The 26,079-nt window shown below is 30.8% G+C and overlaps 2 protein-coding genes across 3 annotated transcripts; both read left to right on the forward strand.

Moving 5' to 3' along the window:
- Positions 1-191: 191 nt before the first annotated feature.
- LOC107474342 (protein NRT1/ PTR FAMILY 5.2-like) lies at positions 192-13,413 on the forward strand. 2 transcript variants are annotated; one of them, XM_052257012.1, is made up of 4 exons: positions 192-423; positions 3,362-3,579; positions 11,659-12,227; positions 12,399-13,413. In XM_052257012.1, the coding sequence occupies exons 1-4, from the start codon at positions 285-287 to the stop codon at positions 13,288-13,290; spliced, it is 1,818 nt and encodes a 605-aa protein (XP_052112972.1). In that variant the 5' UTR covers positions 192-284; the 3' UTR covers positions 13,291-13,413. The 2 variants fall into 2 exon arrangements, with proteins under 2 accessions (XP_052112972.1, XP_015949454.1); XM_016093968.3 differs by having other exon boundaries at positions 11,662-12,227.
- An 871-nt stretch (positions 13,414-14,284) lies between these two features.
- LOC107474352 (dehydrodolichyl diphosphate synthase CPT3-like) lies at positions 14,285-15,955 on the forward strand. Its single transcript, XM_016093972.3, has 2 exons — positions 14,285-14,464; positions 15,344-15,955. Exon 2 carries the CDS (start codon positions 15,385-15,387, stop codon positions 15,946-15,948), a length of 564 nt encoding a protein of 187 aa, XP_015949458.1. The 5' UTR covers positions 14,285-14,464; positions 15,344-15,384; the 3' UTR covers positions 15,949-15,955.
- The last annotated feature ends 10,124 nt before the right edge of the window (positions 15,956-26,079 follow it).

The following is a 26,079-nucleotide window of genomic DNA, read 5'->3' on the forward strand; positions in this document are numbered from 1 at the left end:
TTAATTTATATTTTATGTTAATAATAAAGTTCGGTAATTGATTTCAGTACATAAGCATAAGTATATCCTAACTTTTATATAAATAACCGTATGGGCCCCGGTAGAGAGCAACAAAAGCATCTAGAATGCAAGATCCTTTATATATATATAAATTAAAGGTTGGATTCTAAGTGCTAAAGGGGCAAATACAATACTCGTCTTTGCGTACGAAACAAACACTAGCTAGCTTCTGTATGTTACTGCTTCCTTCTTTTCTTTCTCTTTTGATATAATCAAGCAAGTTCATGAGTGTTAATATGGAAGAGGGTAGAGTAGTGATGAGTAGTAGTAGTGAGTATACACAAGATGGTAGTGTAGATCTTAAAGGAAACCCTGTTCTCAAATCCAAAAGGGGTCGCTGGAAAGCTTGCTCTTTTGTTGTCGGTAACTCTCTCTCTCTCTATATATCTCTCTCTCTCTGTTCCATTATTTTTATATAATATATGGACTTTTTTTTTAAAAGTTAAATGTTTCAACAGGAACAGTGTATATTATAGAGTAAACAGTGAGTATAAAAAAAAAAAACTATCAAATCGTACACGAAAGTATATATAGGTCTTTTCCTTTTTAAATTATTTTGTGTTAATTTTTTTTTTGAAAATAACAAGATTAAACTCTAAATATTTAGCTATAAAAATAATAATATTATATGATAAAATTAATTTTCAAAAATTTTAAACTCATCAAAATACATAAATAATTATATTTAAAAATAACAAATCTCTTCGATAATAAAGGTTTTCTTCTCCTTGAGTTCTGTAATCTTGGTCAAATATGTTTGCTTCGCGCCATACATATACATAATTTGTTTATACAAAAGATTCAGCTAGAACATTTTTGAGGAGGAGCCGAAAATTCTTAGTCTACAGACATTTACCCATGACATAAACATAGGTAAATTCACTACAATCATTTGAAGCCTAGTATTAACACATAAAGAGATGTGTGGTATACTTCTTGTTCTTTTAGTGTCAAAACTTATAATATGTAAAAAGAAAAGTATAGGTAAAAAATTTTTAACTAATCAATTTTAAACAATTGTAATTAATAATTAATAATTTTATATAAAAAAAGAAGAAACTTGAATTGTCTCTTAGCTTAATTTATACAAAAGAAATACATTGTATCCACTAAAATATTGATATCAATAAGATATGATGTAACTATTTTTTTTATGAGGATAAATTGTAATTTTGTCCTTAAAATTTTTTAAATATTTTTTAAAATATTTCTAAAATTTTATTATTTTAATATTTTTTAATATTTTAAATATATTTTAATTATACTATTTTAGAATTAATTATCGATTAGCATATATACTGATATAGTAACTTAAATTTATATAATGATTCTATTAAATATATAATTATTGATATGATAAATAATTTTGAAATAAATAATTTTGTGATAATTTTTTATAATCTTTTACTTTAAAATAACCTAATTTATTATCTTTAATTATAAACAATTAAAAACATGTGAGAAGTAAGACAAAGAAACTTGTCAGTTGTCACTTACCATATTTTTCACTAACATTACCTAATCAAATTTATACATCCGGCTGAACAGTTTCGATCCACACCCAAAATTATCCACAGAAAGAGGCCAAATTAAAGATATTTTTACTATTCTTGTACTACGAGTCTATGACTGCTTTTCTAGGCCCTTCTTTATAAAATGTGGAATTCAGAATGATTTGGTTTATAAATTTTATTTTTCTTAAAATGTTTATTACATATATTCATAAATATAATTTTTTTATGATTTAAATCCAAAACTTCTTAATTAAAATGTAAGATATACTTCTTATTTTGATTAAGCTTACCATTATTATTATTATTATTATTATTATTATTATTAGGCTGCGCCCCAAACTTGTTGTACCAATAAATATATTCTCATAATTTATATTAATTTGTTCGTTGTAGCGATTTTATTCCAACTGAATAATATTGGACGACTATTGGTATGCTATAGGTTGTTAGGTAGAACTATTTATTTCTAGTACCGTTACCTAATTATACAGCACTCATCAACGTAAAAAAGAGAACAATTATTATTGCATATACTTTAATGTTGTGATCGATCGCCACAAAAGAAGAATCTAAAACAGCTTTAGTACTATATAGAGATTTTTTATTTTTCAGTACATTATATAATCATTACACAGTAATTCATACTTATAAAGCTAAGTTTTTTAGACTATAATACTGTGATATATAATAGCAGTTTTATGTGGATATAACATATCATTTCTTTTTTTTTTAATATTTTTCTAGATAAGGGGTGTAATTCTTAATCACATAAAGAACATGTATTTAATGTTTTACAATATAAATTCGTTACATCACATCTTATTAATAATATGGCAATAAATTAGTTACATCATATCTTATATTGCCGGACGGACCTGCTAATTTTAGTTTAATTATACTGAAAAATAATTTAATACTTAATCACATAAAGAATATTTATTTAATGTTTTACAATCTAATAATTAAGTTATTAATAAGTTGTTGTTAAAAGAAATGTTTCATCGTGTTTAGAAAATATACGTAGAGGAAAAGACTAATTAAATATAATTTTATAAATTTGTCAGAATAGCAGTAGTATAATATGTCAATAGTAATATTTTCAGTCAAACTAAAATTAGCAGGTCGGGCAATATAAGCGGCTATATGTATAATATTGCAAAAAACCTAGAATCTATTTTACATTTTCAATCTTTTGTATTTTTAAAATAATATAAATAAATATTATTACTTTTTCTATTTTTTCATAAAATGAAAGAATAAAAAATACTAAAAAAATAAAATATTAATAAAATATCATAAAATCACTATTTATTCTAAAAATTAAACTGATAAAAAAGAGATACATAAATAATTATATTTTTATTATATCTTTTTTATACAAACTTTTTTTTGTTGATTTTTTTATATTTTTAGCATAGATTTTTTTTATTTGTTTTATCCTAAAAAACGGATAGAAACAAATACATAAATATTTATATCTCTATTATATTTTTTTACACTAATTTTTTTGTTGGTTTTTGTAAATTTTTAGCATAGATTTTTTTTCATTTGTTTTATCCTAATATTTATTTTAGGTTACTAAATATTAAACTCTAAATTTTTAGGATATAAAAATTTTAATATCATAACATAAAATTTTTTTTTTTTTAAATTTGAGTGAAAAAAAATAAATACATAATTATTATATCTCATATTTGGATTGATTGCTAAGATTGGATTGATTGATTTTTGGTTGACTATTGAAGAATAAGATATATATTAATGAATAATGGTAAATGCATATGCAGTATACGAGATATTCGAAAGGATGGCATATTATGGAATATCATCAAATCTGATATTGTATCTGACAAAGAAGCTTCATCAAGGAACTGTTACAGCTTCGAATAATGTAACAAACTGGGTTGGCACCATTTGGATTACTCCCATATTTGGTGCCTACATTGCCGATGCTCATCTTGGTCGCTATTGGACCTTTCTCGTTGCCTCTATCATCTATCTCTTGGTATGCGTTATTTTCATGCTTTTCTTTCTCTCGCATTTCTATTTATTTTTTAAATTAAAATATCATATTATGATAGTAAACTATTCATCAGTCACATGGCAATGGCAAAGTTGCTATTTGAAAGAAAAAGGAACAGGAAAAGTATTTTCTACATCTAAATATATTAATTCGTTTGACAAATCTACTAAAATTTGGATTTGGTTGTCATTCCAACATATTTTTTTAATATAATTTAAAATCTTTATCATTTATGGATAACTTTGCAGAGATTTAGTTTTTTGAAGGATGAATAATATGCTTTTTTTACTCTTGTTGCATATATATATATATATATATCTTGTCTGTCGATATAACCATCTATTTTTTCATTATTTTTAATTTAAATTTTTATAACCAAAAGATATAAAATTAATTTTTTTATTCAACAAAAAAGATTTTATCGTAAGATAAACACAATAAAAGAAAAGTCTTTAAAAAAATTTTAAGATAAAAAAAAAAACTCTTGCACAAATAATCATATTAAATATATAACTTCATATGTCTCTAATTATTATTTTAAATTTTAGAATAATTAGTTTCATTATATATATATGTTTTATTGAGTATTATTTTTCCTAATAATTTGATAATTTTGTCGTATTTTTAGGTTCATAATAAGAATAAAAATTATAAGAAAAATAATAGTGATTAGGGCATGAATTATTTTATTTTATTCAACAGATATATATCTCTTTATATCTTTTTCTTTCGTTGCATTTTCGAGGAATAATTTTTTAAATATTTTTTGAAAAAGGCATCTGTTAAAAAGTAAAATATGAAAAATTTTCATCGATGGTTGGACTTGGACTATAATTAAGTTTAAAATTTTCAATATATTTATTAAATAAAATACTTCATCATCTACACTTTTTCCATTTAAAAACCTTAACCTTTAATTTATCGTTATTTCTTTGTGTCTCTATCTAACTTCATGTACTATATATACACTTCAATTGTTTCTGTAATAAATGTTCATTGGACTTTCCAGCCGCCAAATAAGAACAGGCAGTAGTATATAACTACATATTAATCTCTCGTCCATGACATGTTCGAGGTTTTCAACTCCCAACTCCTAAACTAATCAATTTATGGTGGACTTTTATTTCTCTCTGTCTAGATATAGTACTTACTTTATTTTAAGTACTGGAGGAAGTACCTTTTTCGTTCTAAAGTAATTTATAATAAATTTTGAAAGAGGCCAGTGTTACATGAAAAAAAGAAAATATAAGCAACTTTATTTAACAAATCTCATAAAAAAAATATTTAATAAAATAATTTTCCTAATTAAGTAAACTGTAAATTTCTGATAACCATGCATTATATATATAGCACCAAAAGAAGAAAATTAACGAAACCTCCTGGCTTAATAAATTGACTTTTAGGGTTTGCATAATTAAAGACTATATACATTTTTCTCTTTTTAATAGATATATGGATAGTGTTAGGTAAATAAATAGATATATGGATAGTGTTAGGTAAATAATGATTATCTTGAACAAGATGAACAATCATCAATTAAATATAGGATCCCGCTAGGGAGACAATGGACTATTTGTACAATGGCTATTGAGTTATGAAATGAACATTTCCTATACTATTTAGAGTAACCATCCGAGTACAAGGGATAATAAACATCTTCTCGAAAAATTAGTTTAATTTTTGGGTTCACCAAGTTTTGAACTCTTGACCTTTCGGATCTAGCACTTTAATACCATGTCATGATACCACTCATCCCAAAAGCTTCAACTGATGAGAAGATGTAACACTAATGATTATATTTCTAATACTTCATAAACCTCCATTGTATACATTGTATAAATATTTCATTGGCTCCTCATACTTTCCCTTAAATATAATAGTACACTACACCCTAGTTTAATGATATTTATTAAATTTACTCTTTTAACCCTATTAATTTACATTGTTCACATATTATTCAAAAATATTATTAGTTACCTATACTTTTTCTATATTTAATAGCTTCTTGTCGTTCCATTCATAAATGAAAAATAAGGACACAAATTTGGGTTTGACTTTCATATACCATATGTTTGCTACTAGTGGACTAATAATGTTGACATTTCAGCCATGCTCTGATTTTCAAAGCATTTGTTGCTGAAGAAAATTAGTAAATTACAGAGACTAAATAACTTAATAGTATATATATCATTATTTTTTAAGAAAAGTCTTCTTTTCATACCAAAAATTAAATTAAACGTAACTTGTAGGTCAGTTGTCATGGAAACATATTTATTGGTTACTTAAAATTAAATAAAAAAAACATTCCGATGAACCAACAAGTTAATTAATTTAATTTAATACCAATTTTAGTTTCATATCATTTCATTTTAAAACGACGTGTAACTGTATCAGTTAATTTTAGATCAAAACATGTTTTTACCTCTTTAAATAACGTATTTTAAAAAAAATCATTTTTTAAAAAATTTTACTTAGACAAATCATATATAATAAGAGGGACAAGAAACATCCATCCCCATCTTTATAACTTGCATAACTAACTCAGGTCACTAAATAAAGAAGAATGGGGAAAAAAAAGCATGTTGAATTACTTCATAGTAATTACTAATTAGGAGACACAGCATAAATTTTGAATGCTTTGAACAAGAAAATGCAAAGCTCCAGTAGCAACCAAATAATTTTAATTGGGTGATTTCTCCGATCCTGTAATAACTTAATTATATTAAGGGTAAAAGTTATTCCTTTTATTAGTTGGTATTGTTTAATAAAAATAATATCTGCATACTACAAATTAGTCATCATTTATATATATAAATATATCATGAATATATATAATGTTTAACTCATTCAATATACATTTTGTATTTTAACATGTATTTTATATAGGTAGTTAATTAGTTTAATAGCATATTTTTTATATAGACCTTGTTTGATTTATTAATTATTTAAAGTTGAACATTGTCAATTTAATGTAAAATCAATTCAATTAGTCTTTATAAATTCAAATTAAATTTAAGTGTCTAATATCTCAAAGAATAATAATTAATCATATAAGGTATTTTAATATTTTAAAATTATTCCTCAAGGTTTTTTTTGTTGATTTTAAAAATGAATTATAGGAACATTTTATTCTTTTTAAATATTTAAATATATACAATTCAACATGCTGAATTCTAAAGGAGTCTTTTAGATATTTGAAAATTAATTATAAGAGTATTTTAGTCTTTTTAACATTAACACTAAAACGTTATTTTACTATTTTTAGTCTTTTAAAATGAACTATAAAAGTATTTTAGTCTTTTTAAAATTAATATTAAAAGAATATTTTAGCCTCTTAAATATAATCTGTGGATATTTTAGTCTTTTTAAAGTCAAATTCAAATTTTGATTTAAATAGATATTTTAGTTTTTTTTAATTTAATCCTAAAAGTTTATTTTTATGTCAAAGTATAAAAAAAAGTACTTTAGTCCTTTTTCAATATTACTGAAAAAGATATTTTAATATTTTTATACTTAATTAGAAAAACATTTTAATATAAGATAACATAAGATATATTTTTAAATCTTATTAGTATTTGGGTGAAAGTATAAGAAAAAATATATAAATGCAAATGCTGGTATTTAAAATATAGTTTAATTATTTGTTGATGATATAACATTAAATTGACACATATTTAATCTTAAATAATGTCAACTAAAAGAGTTAATTTTTACCCTTATAGTTAGAGGAGGTATGAAAAAGAACCATCTTTTAATCATTATATATGTTAATTAGTCTTACGATTTATAAGTTTTGAGCTACTCAAAAAAAAATATTTTTTATTTGAATTTTTTTAAAAGATTTTTTGAAATAATAAAAATAATTTGATGTTTAAATATTTTATATTAAAATATTTTNTTTAATGATTTAATAATATTCAAACAAATTCTTATATTTTTTCATATATACAGTGAATATGACAGGGATATATATAGATACAAAAACACTAAAATTTTCAAAATGAGACATACGTAATATGATAATAATACATATATGTATACTTTCAAGTTGTATAGTATTTAAGCATATATAAAATTCATAGTGCTAATATTTTATACTTTAAATTATGAAGAAAAACATAACTAATCAAAGACATTATCATACATATAACATGCATATATATATATATAAATGAGTAATATTATACATCTAAATTTTTTTATAAACTAAATTCAATCAAGTTAAATAATAAAATTTAAAATAATATGATAAGTAAAAATTAAAGTTTATAAATATCACAAGTACACCGAATCATTTAAGTACTATCATGATGAGTGAATATCGTTTTTACGAGAATTAAAAGATTAGGCAAGTAATATCAGATTAAATACCTAATTAGATTAAAGAAAAAATATAGGTAGACAATAAAAATATTAAACAATGTGAACAATGGATATATCAGATGTTCAATTCAACAGGTGTGCGAATGGTTATTCTAATATTAAAATTTAGATAGGTAATTTGGAAGTGCAGTGTGTTTTTACTTTATTAGGCCAATTTTAGAGCCTATTGTTAACAAAAATTATTGTCTACCTAACAAAGTCCTAAATTAAAATAACCTAGATTAACAAAGAATCTTTGAATCTTGAGGGTTAAAATGCCTACGGACAGAGACTTGAATGTTGATTTAAGAAGACAGTGATAGTGAGAGTCAAGAACTTCAGAGATTCTTATACTTTTAGAGAAATCAAACCTTGTTTACTTATTTTAAAGTTGTCTACCTAGCAAAATCCTAGATTAAATTAACCTAGATTAATGAAGAATCTTTGAATTTTGAGGGTTAAAATGCTTATGGACAGAGACTTGAATGTTGATTTCAGAAGGCAGTGATAGTGAGAGTCAAGGACTTCGGAGATGTTTATACTTTTAGAGAAATCAAACCTTGTTTACTTATTTTAAAGTTTGCAAAGATCTTTCACGACAAATCTATAGTAACTGATTTTCAATTCCTTGGTTCCTCAGTTTTTCAAGTATTAATTAGTCATTAATTAATTAATCAAGAGATTAAACACAAAAAACTGATTTCAAATTCAAATAAGATTTAAAAGTAGTCCTTAGTTTGAATTATATGTCATATATTTAAATTAGTCCTGTCTAGCTAAATATTAGAAGAAAACACAATTTTCAAAAATTGTACTAATTCAAATTATACGTCACTTATTCAAAATTAGAGTAATTGAAATTATGTATATGTCGCACACTAATTAATTGAACCACTATTTCTAACTGAATTTAAAAAGTTATATGAAAAAGTTTTCAAGCTTTAATTCAAATATCAAAATTTCCAATTATAATAAAAGAATTCAAAATAGATTAGCATACCTTTTGATACCACTAATCCGAATGAAGAACGAATAACTCAATCATGAAATAGATCAATACACAACTTCAAAATAAAATAAAGGTTAAATTACATAGTTGGTCCCTACATTTTCAGTGAAATTGCAAATTAGTCCTACACTTTAAAAGTTTATAATTGGATCCCTAAAGAGAATTAAAATTTGCAATTTAGTCTCCGCCGTTCAAAAAGTGTTTGATTTAACAGAATATTCTCAGAATATTCTCTATTTTGAACATGTGACCTGCACATGTTTGACAACAGGAACCAATTTATAATTTTAGTGAAAATATGGGGACCAACTGTATAATTTGATCATTTGAAGTGACCAAAAACTCCCTAAGCTATCTGAACCTACCCCTCCCTCCCCAACTCTCTCACTCTCACTTTCTAAAATGACACCCGAACCCCACGGCTCTCTATCTCTCACCTCGGTTCACCGTCGTTACACCGGATCCACCGCATTTATGCTCACGAGTCGGGTCTCGCCTCCTTTCTCCATCTCACCTCTCTCATCCGACAACTTTTTTTCTCTTCCAATCCCAATACTGAACACTGATGATAAATGAAAGAGAACAATTCCAATCCCAAGCATGCTCAAAGCGAACAATTTAATGTCTAAGAAAAAAATAGTAGCAAATGAATACAAAAATAGCAACTCAATTTATTAGTGAATTCGGCGTGGTGATGGAGGCGAGAGGCACAACGATGGTGAGTCGAGGTGAGAGACAGAGAGCGTTGGGGTTGGGGTGCCATTTTGGAAAGTGAGAAAGTGAGAGTGAGAGAGCTGGGGAGGGATAGGGTGATTCAGATAGTCTAGGGAATTTTTTGTCATTTTCAAATGGTTAAATTACACGGTTGGTCTCCATACTTTCACTAAAGTTACAAATTGGTCCCTATTGCAAACATGTGCAGGTCACATGTTCAAAATAGAGAATATTCTGAGAATATTCTGTTAAATCAAATACTTTTTGAACGGCGGGGACTAAATTACAAATTTTAATTATCTTTAGGACCCAATTACAAATTTTTAAAATGTAAGAACCAATTTGCAATTTCACCAAAAATATAGAGACCAACTGTGTAATTTCACCTAAAATAAATATAGATTAATAACCCATATAAAATATATACAGAGCTCCTAACCCTTTAACAAAGGATTAATTACCTATGGAAAAAAAAAAAGAAAACAATGAAAAGAGATTACAGAAGAGCATGAATCTCCCTTTCTATAAATAAGGTTCATTTATTTATATCCTAAATTTTAGAATTCAAATTCAAACTAAACTAATTTTATCTTTTGGAAAGATTTTATCTTTCGAATAAAAGGATAAACTAACTAATTACTAACTTATAAATTCAAAATTCAAAACATTAAGTCAAATTAAATCTAACAACTGAATCTCTTATGTTTTTAGAAAGAATTAATAACTAATTTTTTAGAGTCTTCAACATTTTAGATGTGATTAAGGCCTGTAACGATGTAAATAATAAAAGTTAGGCCTTAATTATTGAATCATGAGAATTGTAATTACTTTTAAACTAGCTTGAATTAAAAAAATTTTGGGAAAAGCCCAAATTACACTTCTAGGGGTGCAGGCCCGCCGGATGTGCGTGGAGACAGGCCGTCGGGCATGCTGGAGTCATGCATGGAGTCCGCCGGGCGTGGATGGAAGGCTGCTGGGCGTGAGGCCAATCCATCGAGCGGGGGGGAAGGTCCTCCAGGCCTGGGAAAGGTTCTAGGTGTGCGTGTTGTTTTGGCCCTACTTTTTCTTAGGACACGCTTTCTTTAGGTTATGCTTTTGCTGCCTTTGTGTTTTTCATTGTGAAAATGCTTCATTTCTTGCTTGTTTTTTAACTGAAAACTCTTGTAAACATAAAAAGCCTATCTCAATTCTAAGTATTTGATTATTTATTAAATTCTATTACAAAATATAAGAATTTTGATTGAAACCTAAAAAGATAAATAAAAAATAATTTTAAAAATCGTTTAAGATGATGTATTATCATAATGTTAATTATAACTAATTTTTATTAAACTACGCTAACTTAGTTAGACTTAATTAACAAAAAAAATTACTTAAATGTGTAACATTATTCTATACGAATATCTTCGAGTATCGAATACGAAACATGTAAGACACAAATATATATTATACATAGGCTGCGTTTGTTTTTGAAAATAGTACAGGACAAGACATTGAGAACAAGACATAAAAAACAGAGACACAAAATTGTGTTCTTGTATCCTATTTAGTGATAAATTAGAACAAATTATGAAAATCTAGTTTATTCTCTTTTTTTCATTTAAAAAATTTGAGACGAAAATTATAATAATAAAAAATTAACAAAAATAATGAAAGAAAAAATGAAAAATAAGTTGTGTCATTTGTTAGTGTCTCTGTGTCCTTTCTATCAGGATGAACACAAAATATAATAATTTAGTGTCTCTGGACATATTGTCTCTGTCCATATCTTCTCTATTAAACACGATTTTATGTCTCTGTGTCCCTATTTTAGTATCCTATCTCTGTAAACAAACGTAGTCATAGTGTGCCCATTATGTTTTTAGGTGGTAGGTGGCCTATTAAATATTCGGATCTTCTTAAATAATTGATAATGTTGTTTAATTAACAATTAATTTATTAATCAACTAATTTATGTGTATTGACACATTTGCAAGCAGGGTATGTCTGTACTGACATTGTCAGTTTCCCTTCCGAGCCTAAAACCACCTCAATGCCATGAAGCTGATGTAACAAAGTGCCAAAAGGCCTCAACACTTCACCTAGCTGTATTCTATGGTGCACTTTACACTCTAGCATTGGGAACAGGTGGGACCAAACCCAACATTTCCACCATAGGTGCTGACCAATTTGATGACTTTGATCCAAAAGAAAAGAGCCACAAACTCTCCTTCTTCAATTGGTGGATGTTCAGCATCTTCATTGGGACCCTCTTTGCAAACACTGTCCTTGTGTATATACAAGATAATGTAGGGTGGACTTTAGGGTATGGTCTTCCAACTCTTGGCCTTGCATTATCAATTATGATATTTTTTGCAGGGACACCCTTCTATAGACACAAATTGCCTTCAGGGAGTCCCTTCACTAGAATGGCCAAGGTCATTGTGGCTTCTATAAGGAAATGGAATGTCATTGTTCCTAGTGACCCTAAAGACCTATATGAGCTTGATTTAGAAGAGTATGCAAAGAATGCGAAAGTCAGAATTGACTCAACTCCAACATTGAGGTATATATACATTATTGTCCTCCATCGTTTTATCAATAATCGTCTTTTGATAAGGTTAAATTTTTTGTTTAAGGTATATATACACTTCATATATAAAATACACTTGAGTTAAAATTCAAGGGGGTAAATGATGTTATTATTTGAAAACATGTTGACAAATGGATTATGCAGGTTCCTGAACAAAGCATGTGTGAATACTGGTTCAAGTCATAATGCATGGATGCTATGCCCTGTTACACAAGTGGAGGAGACAAAACAAATGCTTAGAATGATCCCAATCTTAGTATCCACATTTGTCCCTAGCACAATGGTTGCTCAAATCAACACCCTTTTTGTGAAACAAGGAACAACACTTGATAGAGCCATTGGAAGAAGCTTCAGTATCCCCCCAGCAAGTTTAGGTGCATTTGTGACACTCTCAATGCTCATATGTGTTGTGATCTATGACCGTTTCTTTGTGAAGATTATGCAAAAGTTAACCCACAATCCAAGAGGAATTACCCTTCTTCAAAGAATGGGAATTGGACTGGTAATTCACATTGTGATTATGGTAATTGCATTTTTAACTGAAAGGTATAGGCTTAGTGTTGCAAAAGAACATGGGTTGGTCCAAAATGGAGGACAAGTTCCACTAAGCATATTCATATTGCTACCTCAATTTGTGCTTATGGGAACTGCTGATGCATTTTTAGAGGTTGCAAAGATTGAGTTTTTTTATGATCAAGCACCAGAGAGCATGAAGAGTTTAGGCACTTCTTATTCCATGACATCCTTAGGAATTGGGAATTTCCTTAGCACTTTTGTTCTCTCAACAGTTTCACACATCACCAAGGAACATAGCAGTGAACACAAAGGCTGGATTTTGAACAACTTGAATGCTTCCCATCTTGATTATTATTATGCACTTCTTGCAGTGCTCAACTTCTTGAACTTGATCTTTTTCTTGGTTGTTGTGAAGTTCTATGTCTACAGAGCTGAAGTTTCTGATTCCATAAAACATCTTACCGAAGAATTGAAGGAAAAGAAAGCTGTTGTGTCAAACCAAGTCATACCAAGAGATTAATTTCGTGATATGGATGTTTGAAATGTGGAAGAGAAAACAACTAGCTAAAATGGATTAGTTCAGAATATACATAATGTACTTGAGTTTGATACATTCAGTCTAATTTATACCATAATAAACTTGTTTGGGTTTAAGAAAAATCTTTTTTGAAGTAATTTTTTTAAAGATATTTTAAAATAATAAAAATAATTTTATATTTGAATGTTTCATATAAAAATATTTTTTTATTTAACAATTATGTTTGGATACGACAATATAAAAATAATTTTTTATTTATTTATTATATTAAAAGTATCTTTTCTTTTAAGTAAAAAAGATCATTTTAAAAAAATATTTTTTATTTTTTAATATTTTTATTTTTATTATTAAAATTTTGTCAAATATACTAAAAATAAAAATTATTTTTTAATAACTTAATGACACCCAAACAAATTCTATATATTTAAGAAAAATGTTTAATAGTCCTAAATCTATTACATTTTTTTTCTTTCTTCTCCCATCAAATGATTATGATTTTCTGATCAAGTTTAATATTATGTGTGCATTAAACTAAACTTATTCATTATAATCAGTTACTAATATAATATTACAAAAATTTTGGCAAATAGCGACGAAAATTTTGCGATAATTATCAAAAATTGCTGCAAAAAAAATTAGCATTGGTCAACGCGGCAAAAGATGTAATCGCTACTAAAAACTACCTTTAATGGTGGATAATGCAATGAAAAAATTGTGGTGCCAAAACTGTTGCATTTAGCAGCAGTTAAAATCGGACCGGACCGGCCGGCCGGTCGAACTGGTTCAACTAGAAACTGACGGTGCAAGCGGTCCGGTCTTCCCTTTATAACTGTTCAAAATAAAATCGGTGGAAAACCGGCGAACTGGTCGAGAACCGGTCAGTTGGGTCGGATTGGTAACCGACCGGTTCGGATAAAACGGCACCGTTTTTAAATTTGTAAAAAAAAAGAAAGAAATGGATCCACCGATCCAGTGATCCCTCGTGACCCAACCCCCCCTCTTTCCCCAATTATTCATTCATCCATGTTCTGGAGAACTCTAAATGAAAGAAACCCTAGCCGCGTTGCTCTCCGCCTAACCCAGCTCCTCAGCGTTGCCGTCTAACCCAGCTCCTCTTCGACTCTTCATCTTCGCTGGCTTCTCGGCACGGATCCAGGTTAGTGGCTTCTCTTCTTCATCTTCACTTTGGTAGTCTTCTTCAATTTTTGCTCCATTTCTGATTTTTCTTCAAGTCTGCTTCAATTTTTGTTCAACTCTGCTTCAATTTTTGTTCAAGTCTGCTTCGGTCTTGGTTCAAGTCTTCTTCAATTTGTTGAAGTTTTGATGGTCCTTGAAGTTTGGTTCTAAATGTTTTGTTACTCTGTTTTCTAATTGCTGTGAATGTTTGAAATTTTGTTACTCTAAAAGTTTGGTTCTGGATCTGTTACTTTGATGGTTTGAAGTTTGCTGTGAATATTTGAAGTTTTGTTACTCTGATGGTTCTTTTAATTTTTCTCTGGTTAATGATGGCTTTGTTTAGTTTCTGAATGCTCGGTTCTTCTTCTTACTTTTAATTTCTGAATTTTTTGTTCAAATAATGTTGCTAATGTTCTTCTTCTTCTTCCTTGCTAATGCTCTGTTTAATTTATTGTCATCATTGTTGAGTCTGTTTTAGTGTTTTGAATGTCTGATACTCTAATTTGTGATTTCTGAATCTGAAATTAATTAAATAATTGATTTTGTGTTGTTAAAATTGTTGATTAAAATGGATTTGTTATGCTGCTGTTACCGTTTTTTTAATTTTTAAGTATAATGTTTCTTAATTTTTGTTGAAATAGTTGTTAATTTCAGGGTTTAGAGTGATTATTTGTTGGTAGTATTTAACTTATGTTGCTGCTTCTTTTTTCTTTCTTCTTTTTTTTCTTACTGATTTTCTGTATTGTATTTATGTTTGACATTATTATTGCTTTAGCTGTTGAGCTTGTATCTTGATAATGTGCTTCTGTTGCTTTAACTCTTTCTAATGCTAACTTATAACAAAGTTTTCTTCTGGCAGGTTTATCTTAGACACTTTGAGTTGCATTACGGAACACATCCATGCACAAAGATACTGGAGGTATTACAAGCAACCTGCTTGGAGTTTTATCCAGCTGTCTTAGGAGATGCATATTCGGCATATTATCTATGGGTCCTGTGCCACATCATATTGCTTTTATCATGGATGGGAATCGAAGGTTTGCAAAGAAGAGTAACTTGGCTGAAGGGATTGGTCATAAGGCTGGATTTTCATCTCTCATTTCCATGCTTAGGTATTGTTATGAATTAGGAGTGAAGTATGTAACTGTCTATGCATTCAGCATCGATAACTTCAAAAGAAAGCCCAAAGAGGTGCAATCATTGATGGAATTGATGCGAGAAAAGATTGAGGAGTTGCTTCAAGATGAAAGCATTATCAATGAATACGATGTTAAACTACATTTTATTGGAAACTTGCAGTTATTGGCTGAACCTGTGAGAATTTCAATGGAAAAGGCAATGAAGGTCACTGCCCACAACAAACAGAGAGTATTGTTAGTTTGTGTAGCCTTAACTACCTCATTTTTTGGTGCCATTCCTTTTATACTATTTAACTTGAGTTTGTATATTAATAAGATTATATGAATTTGATTGATGACATTTAATGTAGTTTTTTAAATTTGAAAAATATTTTAATATTTATATTATACTATAATTATATTTTAGGATGTTTATTTATAATTTATTTATTATTTTATTTTAAAAATAGTTTTTTCGGTTAAACCATCGATTAAATCGGTTGAACCAATAAATCAGTAAACTAATAATTAGAACGGTTTGATTACCGATCCGGTTTTCCGAACCTTGGTTAAAATTGAACTATTGTTATATTATTAATTTAGTGGTGGTTTTTTAACCACCACAAAATTACATAATCTTTATACATCATTTATATGTTAATTTTTTTAAAAAAAATCAATCGAATATCATTTGAATAAGTTCACACGCAAATTTTTTAATACTGTGCTAATCCAATATTTTTTTTTGTTTAAAACAAAATCGTAAGCAAACTAGAACGAACGTAAAAGAAAGAGTTCAAAAAGACACACAAGCCATAACTTATATGGCGAAGATAAAAGAAATAAAATATAGTAAGAAATTTCACAGGAAAATAACCAAGGCACACAATGACCAATATAAGAGACAAACAAATATGGAAGGAATGATAACCAATGACCAGGATATAACAGAAGGGAATAACAAGACTAAGCCGCAGTGCGGCGTTCTTTTTTCTTTTTTCTTTTCTTTTTTTTTTTTTGGACTAGGTTATAAGAAAAATACAGAAGTTTGATACCAAATTTGACATAAGATGAAAAATTAAAGAAATGAATTCTTCTATTTCAATTTAATTGTCTAATACAACAGTTACAAAAAATCATTCTACCTCTTCTATTCTCATCGAAATTTCTCAAAAAATTCAAAAAAATGTTCATTTATCAAAATTAAAAAAAAAAGATGGCTATAAAGTTTTAGAAATTTTTATACCTTTTGAATTTTAAATCCTAATTCATGAGTTCACTAAAATAAAATAAGATCAAATTATAACCGGGTCTAAACCAAACAAATAAAATAAAATAAGTCTTAAAATAAATACTAAAAAAGTGATGCTTATTTGATTCAAATTGACTAACGAGAATCTTCAATGCAACTTGTAAATAGTAAGACGTTTGGCTTTCTATAATCGTTAACAATTTTCTTACCCAATTCTTGATGCATCTATCGAACAAATGATTTAGCCATGTTTACAAAATATTTTTTTATTCTCTTAGTTGTTGCTTTTGTAATTGAACGAATTAGTATATAATAGTTCTCAGTTTGTCCCATAAAACTCGTATCATAAACCCAAGTCTTAAAATCAAATAACAGCACATCATCAATTACTAGTGATTTATTCAGATTAAATTTTTCTTGAAACATCGTATTGACCTGATTAAAAATACTCTGTTATGAATCTACATACTTCACGTGCTAGAAGGTCTAATAAATCATCTCCAAACCATGATTTTTTGTTCATATCGAAGCTCTTACATACAACATGTACATCATCTTTTAGTTGCTGTCCATCTATCGCTCCGTTGTCTTTTTCCAGAACCTTATTTAGATCGAAATATATGACAATATCTGTTTCAAGGGAAGTGATCTCAACTAAATTGTCATGTGTCTCAGTTTCAACTCCATCTAACATATCATTAACTATTTTGTCTAAATCTTTATCTAACTCTGAAAATTTCAACATGCATTAAACAATGTGAGTATACTCTAGTCATAAGTAAAAATTGTAAAATCCAAAAAATATAAATAATTAATTAATAAATTAATTATGAACAAAAATATTAAAAACTTATAATTTCTAATTTGAAAAAATTCTGGTGAAATTTTAACTTAGAAAAAAAATTGAGCGCGAAAATATCATTAATTGTGAAAAATGTGTACCGACGTTAGAATTAACTGTACCGGCTTAAGTTTGTTCAGTACCGCGTATAAAAAAAAAATAGAAACATAAAAATAACAAAAAAAATATTTAAAATAAAAATTCAAACAATTATCTTAAAGATTTTGACCCAAAATAGGGCCAATAGACTAAAATTGCATCGGGCATTTAGGCCCAAGCCCATAACCCTTAAACTCCCTTCATAAAATGTGAGCTCCTTCACTTCATTTTGAGAGAGAGCCATGATAGAAGAGAGAACTAAGCCTGAACACTATTCCTTTCCAACTTCAATTCTATTTTTCTCTCAATCCGGAGCTTCAACTGACGACTCTTTAGCGGCTACGCGTTCGTCTCGACTTTATTTTCATTTCTATCTAACTATTATGGTAAAGAATTTTGAAATTCTTGCCCCATTTTTTGTTTCTTCTTTGATTTCACGTTTTAGTAGTTGGGGTGTTGAAACATTATGATTTTGGTGTTTAGGAGAAGTTTAATCTCGAGTTCTAGCAGGATCTATAGTTATTAGTTTTTCATTTTATTATTTCATTGTATTTATTTGATGTACTTGAATTTTAATTTATTTGAATATTGTATTATTTATTTTAAATAAAAGTTATTCATTATTTATGAATGGACCACTAATTGTGTAAAAGAATTTACCATTTATTTCAAATTTAAAAAAAAAGTTGACATTACCATCGGAATTACCGTATGAATAATCCGACGGTAATAGTGCAAAAATAACAATTTTTGGCGCCAACAATACTGTCGGAAGGATTCAGCGGTAACCAATTGGTTTTTCGAGCTGAGAATTGTCACAAAATCCAACGGTAGTTTATCGTTGGATAAAAAAATTCTGATGGTAAACATTTACCGACGAGATTTATACCGTCTAATCATTTTCGACAGTAATTAAATTACCATTAGATTTTTTTTCTTTTTTCCGTGGTAAATCTGACGATACTTAGCGTTTTTCTTGTAGTGGAAAAAACTGTAAGGATACAAGAAAAACGTTTTTCTGGACTTTACTATGAGTTTGTATATTTTTCTATGATTTCAGGTATTTTCTGGCTGAAATTGAGGGACCTGAGCAAAAATCTGATTCAGAGGCTGAAAAAGGACTGCAGATGCTGTTGGATTCTGACCTCCCTGCACTCGAAATGGATATTCTGGAGCTATAGAAGCCCAATTGGCGCTCTCTCAATTGCATTGGAAAGTAGACATCTTGGGCTTTTCAACAACGTGTAATAGTCCATACTTTGCTTGAGATTTGATGGCCCAAATTGGAGTCAAAACACCGGTCAAAGACCCTTTTCTGGCGTTAAACGCCAGAACTGGCATAAAAGCTGGAGTTAAACGCCCAAACTGGCACCAGAGCTGGCGTTTAACTCCATGAAAAGCCTATGCACGTGAAAGCTTCAATGCTCAGCCCAAGCACACACCAAGTAGGCCCCAGAAGTGGATTTCTGCATCATTTACTTATTTCTACCCTAGGTTACTAATTCACTATAAATAGAACCTTTTACTATTGTATTTTCATCTTTTTGATCATCTTTGATCTTGGGATAAGGTCTTTGAACCCTTTTTCGATTGCTTCATGTTATTTGGGAGGCATGGCCATTCGGCCATGTCTAGACCTTGTTCTTATGTATTTTCAACAGTGGAGTTTCTACACCTCATAGATTAAGGTGTGGAGCTCTATTGCTCCTCATGAATTAATGCAATTACTACTATTTTCTATTCAATTCAAACTTATTCTTGTTCTAAGATATCCATTCACACTTCAACATGATGAATGTGATGATCAAGTGACACTCATCACCATTCTCACTTATGAAAGCGTGCCTGACAACCACTTCTGTTCTACCTAAAAACAAGCTTGAATGCATATCTCTTGGCCTCCTGGTTCACGACGCATGGTTGCCTCTTCTGACAACAGAGTCTTCTATTCCGTGCGATTAGGGTCTTCTTTACATCCCTGCTGATTTCATAATCCTAGACACTGGGAAGGATGATGATGAATCCATCATCCTTGGCAGACCTTTCCTAGCCACAACAAAAGCTGTGATTGATGTTGACAAAGGAGAGTTGGTCCTTCAAGTGAATGAGGACTACCTTGTGTTTAAGTCTCAAGGATCTCCTTCTGTACACATGGAGAAGAAGCATGAAAAGCTTCTCTCAATACAGAGTCAAACAGAGCTCCCACATTCAAACTCTAAGTTTGGTGTTGGGAGGCCCCAACCATGCTCTGAACATCTATGAAGCTCCATGAGAGCTCACTGTCAAGCTATTGACATTAAAGAAGCGCTTGTTGGGAGGCAACCCACTTTTTACTTATCTATGTTGAATTTCTATTTTCCATTGTTATTTTATATTTTCTTTAGGATGATGATCATGTGGAGTCACAAAAACAAAAGCAAAAATAAAAAATAGCATTGAAAATAGCACAACCTGGAGGATGAGCTTACTGGCATTTAAATGCCAGTAATGGTAGCAGAATGGGCGTTAAACGCCTAGTCTGGCACCATTCTGGGTGTTTAACACCAGAAAATGGCACCAAACTGGCGTTTAATGCCAAAAAGGGCACTAAGTTGGCGTTCAATGTCAGAAAGGGAAGAAAAGCTGGCGTTAAACGCCATAAATGGGCAGCAACCTGGCGTTTAACGCCAGGATTAGCACTCAAAGGGCGTTTACACACTAGAATGGTGTAGGGATGAGAAATCCTTGACATCTCAAGATTTGTGGACCCCACAGGATCCCCACCTATCTCAACTCACTCTCTCTCTTCTTCACACATTCCAATAATACCCTTTCCCAAATACCCTTCACCAATCACCTCCATTTCTCTTCCCTAATACCCTTCACCAATCACCTCCATCCACTCTTCCTCAAACACCCCACCTACCCCACCATTCAAAATTTAAAAACTTTCCCTCCCAAACCAAACCCTCACACACGTACACCCCTCTCTTCCACTCCTATATAAACCCCTCATCACTCCTTCATTTTCACACCTCATATACACTTTTCCCCTCCTTGGCCGAACCTTTCTTCACCTTCCATCTCCTCCATTTCTTCTTCTTCTCCGTCCCTTCTTTCTTCTTTTGCTCGAAGACGAGCAAACCTTTTAAGTTTGGTGTGGTAAAAGCGTTGCTTTTTGTTTTTCCATAACCATTTATGGCACATAAGGCCCGAGAAACCTCTAGAAAGGGGAAAGGGAAGGCAAAAGCTTCCACCTCCGAGTCATGAGAGATGGAGAGATTCATCTCAAATGTCCATCAAGACCATTTCTATGAAGTTGTGGCCAAGAAGAAGGTGATCCCTGAGGTCCTTTTCATGCTCAAAAGGAATGAGTATCTGGAGATCCGACATGAGATTCGAAGAAGAGGTTGGGAAGTTCTCACCAATCCATTCAACAAGTCGGAATCTTAATGATTCAAGAGTTCTATGCTAATGCATGGATCACCAAGAACCATGATCAAAGTATGAACCCGAACCCAAAGAATTGGCTTACAATGGTTCGGGGGAAATACTTAGATTTCAATGCGGAAAATGTAAGGTTGGCATTCAACTTGCCAATGATGCAAGGAGATGCACGCCCCTACACTAGAAGGGTCAACTTTGATCAAAGGTTGGACCAAGTCCTCATGGATATATGTGTAGAAGGAGCTCAGTGGAAAAGAGACTCCAAAGGCAAGCCGGTTCAATTGAGAAGGCATGACCTTAAACCCGTGGCTAGAGGATGGTTGGAATTCTTCCAACGCTCCATCATTCCTACTAGCAACCGATCCAAAGTGACTGTAGATCGGGCTATCATGATCTATAGCATCATGATTGGAGAGGAAGTAGAAGTTCATGAGGTCATATCTCTAGAACTCTATAAAATTGCTGACAAAACCTCTACTTTAGCAAGGTTAGCCTTCCCTCGTCTCATTTGTCACCTATGCAATTTAGCTGGAATTGTCATAGAGGAAGACATCCTCATTGAAGAGGAAAAGCCCATCAATAAAAAAAGGATGGAGCAAATAAGAGAGCCCACTCAAGGACCTCAACAAGAGCATGAGGAAGTCCCTCATCAAGAAATCCCTGAGATGCCTCAAGGGATACATTTTCCTCCACACAACTATTGGGAGTAACTCAACACCTCTTTGGGAGATTTGAGTTCCAATATGGAGCAACTAAGGATGGAGCACCCAGAGCACTCCATTATTCTCCATGAAATTAGAGAGGATCAAATAGCCATGAGGGAAGAGCAACAAAGGCAAGGAAGAGACATAGAGGAGCTCAAGCGTTCCATTGGATCTTCAAGAGGAAGAACTAGCCGCCATCACTAAGGTGGACCCATTCTTTGATTTCCTTATTCTTATCTTTCTGTTTTCGATTTTTATGCTTTTTGTTTGTCTATGTTTGTGTCTTTATTACATGATCATTTGTGTTTATTGTCTATGTCTTAAAGCTATGAATAATTCCCTGAATCCTTCACCTTTCTTAAATAAAAAATGATACAAAAGAACAAGAAGTACATGAATTTCAAATTTATCTTGAAATTAGTTTAATTATTTTAATGTGGTGGCAATACTTTTTGTTTTTCTGAATGAATGCTTGAACAATGCATATTTTTGATAGTGAAATTTATGAATGTTAAAATTGTTGGCTCTTGAAAGAATGTTGAACAAAGAGAAATGTTGTTGATAATATGAAAAATCATGAAATTGATTCTTGAAGCAAGAAAAAGCAGTGAAAAAAAAGAAAGAAGAAAGAAAAAGCAAGCAGAAAAAGCCAATAGCCCCTTAAACAAAAAGGTAAGGGTAAATAAGATACAAGGCTTTGAGCATTAACGGATAGGAGGGCCCAAAAGAATAAAATCCTGGCCTAAGTGGCTAAATCAAGCTGTCCCTAACCATGTGCTTGTGTCATGAAGGTCCAAGTGAAAAGGTTGAGACTTAGTAGTTAAAGTCATGATCCAAAGCAAAAAGAGTGTGCTTAAGAACTCTGGACACCTCCAACTGGGGACTTTAGCAAAGTTGAGTCATAATCTGAAAAGGTTCACCCAGTTATGTGTTTGTGGCATTTATGTATCCGGTGGTAATACTGGAAAATAAAGTGCTTAGGGTCACGACCAAGACTCATAAAGTAGCTGTGTTCAAAAATCAACATACTGAACTAGGAGAATTAATAACACTATCTAAATTTTGAGTTCCTATAGATGCCAATCATTCTGAATTTCAAAGGATAAAGTGAGATGCCAAAACTATTTAGAAGAAAAAAACTACTAGCCCCGCTCATTTAATTGGGACTAAGTTTCATTGATATTGTCAGATTCATTGTATATTCTCTTATTTTTATTCTATTCTATTTTCAGTTGCTTGGGGACAAGCAACAATTTAAGTTTGGTGTTGTGATGAGCGGATAATTTATACGCTTTTTGGCATTGTTTTTAGGTAGTTTTTAGTATGATTTAGTTAGTTTTTAGTATATAATTATTAGTTTTTTTTGCTAAAATCACATTTTTGGACTTTACTATGAGTTTGTATATTTTTCGATGATTTCAGGTATTTTCTGGCTGAAATTGAGAGACTTGAGCAAAAATCTAATTCATAGGCTGAAAAAGGACTGCAGATGTTATTGGATTCTTACTTCCCTGCATTCAAAATGGATTTTATGGAGCTATAGAAGCCCAATTTGGCGCGCTCTCAATTGCGTTGGAAAGTAGACATCTTGGGCTTTCCAGAAATGTATAATAGTTCATACTTTGCCCGAGATTTGATGGCCCAAATTGGCGTCAAAATGCCGGTCAGAGACCCCTTTTTTGGCGTTAAACGCCAGAACTGGCATAAAAGCTGGAGTTAAATGCCCAAACTGGCACCAAAGCTGGTGTTTAACTCCAAGAAAAGCCTATGCACATGAAAGCTTCAATGTTCAGCCCAAGCACACACTAAGTGGGCCTTGGAAGTTGATTTCTGCATCATTTACTTATTTCTGTAAATCCTAGGTTACTAGTTCACTATGAATAGGACCTTTTACTATTGTATTTTCATCTTTTTGATCATCTTTGATCTTGGGATCAGGTCTTTGAAACCTTTTTTGATTGCTTCATGTTATTTGGGAGGCATGGCCATTTGGCCATGTCTAGACCTTGTTCTTATGTATTTTTAACGGTGGAGTTTCTACACCTCATAGATTAAGGTGTGGAGCTCTGCTGCTCCTCATGAATTAATGTAATTACTAATGTTTTCTATTCAATTCAAGCTTATTCTTGTTCTAAGATATCCATTCACACTTCAACATGATGAATGTGATGATCAAGTGACACTCATCATCATTCTCACTTATGAACGCGTACCTGACAACCACTTCTGTTCTACCTGAAAACAAGATTGAATGCATATCTCTTGGCCTCCTGGTTCACGATGCATGGTTGCCTTTCCTGACAACAGAGTCTTCCATTCTGTGCGATCAGAGTCTTCATTGTATAAGCTAGAATTAATTGGCAGCATTCTTGAGATCCGGAAAGTCTAAACCTTGTCTGTGGTATTCCGAGTAGGATCTGGGATGGGATGACTGTGATGAGCTTCAAACTCATGACTGTTGGGCACAGTGACAGTGTGCAAAAGGATCAATGGATCTTATTCCGACACGATCAAGAACCGACAGATAATTAGCCCTACGTAACCCGTAGCCGGACCATTTTCACTGAGAGGACGGACGGTAACCATTGACAACGGTGATCCCCAACATACAGCTTGCCATGGAAAGGAGTACGCATGACTGGATGAAGGCAGTAGGAAAGTAGAGAGTTAGGAGGAAGAAAGCATCTCCATACACTTATATGAAATTCCCACTAATGAATTACATAAGTATCTTTATCTTATTTTATGTCTTATTCATCTTTTAATTATCAAATCCCCATAACCATTTGAATCTGCCTGACTAAGATTTACAAGATGACCATAGCTTGCTTCAAGCCGACAATCTCTGTGGGATCGACCCTTACTCACGTAAGGTATTACTTGGACGACCCAGTGCACTTGCTGGTCAGCTACACGGAGTTGTGAAGAAAGTGTGTGTATCACGATTTCGTGTACCATCACCCATTAGAAATAGATGCAAATCACAAACTTCAACGTACCACTCCATCAGTTGCTATGGCATTAGCCTCGCATGTACATCGAACATGACTGTCACATGCTGATCAGCTTTGACCTAAAATATCCTGTTTCGAAACCCTCTACTCGGGAGTACTGATGGAAACCTATATGCATCTCTCCCAACTTTCTTAGAATCTAGTGCACCCATACCAGTCGATATGAGACTCTTTAACGCGTCTAATGAATCAAGATGACAAATGCGTAACGTCGCAGGTGAATTGCACTCAAATATCACTTTTCCTTTACCATTTCTAATTATCTCATTCGGATAAACTACTACAAAAAAGAATTTATTACTAGCCATGTGTATGGAGAATAGAGAGAGAAAAAATACAAATTAGTGGGATTTGTGTAATGTGATGAGCCAAAAACCTCCTTATATATTGTATTTTGTCAATATATCTTGAGTACTACGACATCTAGATATAAATACACGTATTTCGGATACTGAGGGCTCATTTGGAAAGTTTCAAAAGCTACTTTTTTGAGTTTTTGACTTATGAAAAGTAGTAGTATTAATGTTTGGTGCAATTTTCAAAACTAAATCATAGCTTTCTAAGAATCTATTTAAGTGCTTATGAAGAAGTTAAAAGAAATGACTTCTCTCATAATAAAAAACTTTTTGTAACGACCAATATTTTTAAAAATCTAAATATAAATAAGCTATAATTTATTTTATAAATTGGAGTTCCTTATTTTTAGAAATTATTTTATTAAAAGTTCGAGCTAAATATCCGCTGATATGAGTAAATATTGGTACTCTTCGATGAACTTAGCTTTGTTAATACTTCACCGTATATCTTTTATTATTATGTTCGTAATGTCATTTATATTAGTAATTCACATATATTTGACACTAAAAAATTTATAATTTGAACCGTTGACTCAACAGCCTATATATTTGACACCCAACCCCCTACGTGCCAGAAAACCATTCAAAATCATCATTCTCCCATTAAAAATCATCAAACACGCATGGATGGTTAATTTTTAAGAAAGAAAAAGAAAGAAGTCTGTGAGAGAGAAAGAAAGAAAACCATGGAACCTCAACCCTTCCAAGCTTTATTTCTTGAGATCCGTAACTCCAATAAAAAATCTAATCCGATAAAAGTGTTCGTATCCTCCTTCTATACACAT

This window comes from Arachis duranensis, chromosome 2, assembly GCF_000817695.3.
Source record: "Arachis duranensis cultivar V14167 chromosome 2, aradu.V14167.gnm2.J7QH, whole genome shotgun sequence".
Taxonomy (NCBI): Eukaryota; Viridiplantae; Streptophyta; class Magnoliopsida; order Fabales; family Fabaceae; genus Arachis; species Arachis duranensis.

Bases quoted from the DNA above. Each gene is read 5' to 3' on its own strand.
- LOC107474342 (XM_052257012.1), top strand. From the start codon at position 285: ATGAGTGTTAATATGGAAGAGGGTAGAGTAGTGATGAGTAGTAGTAGT. The intron at 424-3,361 runs GTAACTCTCTCT...ATGCATATGCAG, and splicing joins AGCTTGCTCTTTTGTTGTCG to TATACGAGATATTCGAAAGG. The intron at 12,228-12,398 runs GTATATATACAT...TGGATTATGCAG, and splicing joins GACTCAACTCCAACATTGAG to GTTCCTGAACAAAGCATGTG.
- LOC107474352 (XM_016093972.3), top strand. From the start codon at position 15,385: ATGCACAAAGATACTGGAGGTATTACAAGCAACCTGCTTGGAGTTTTA.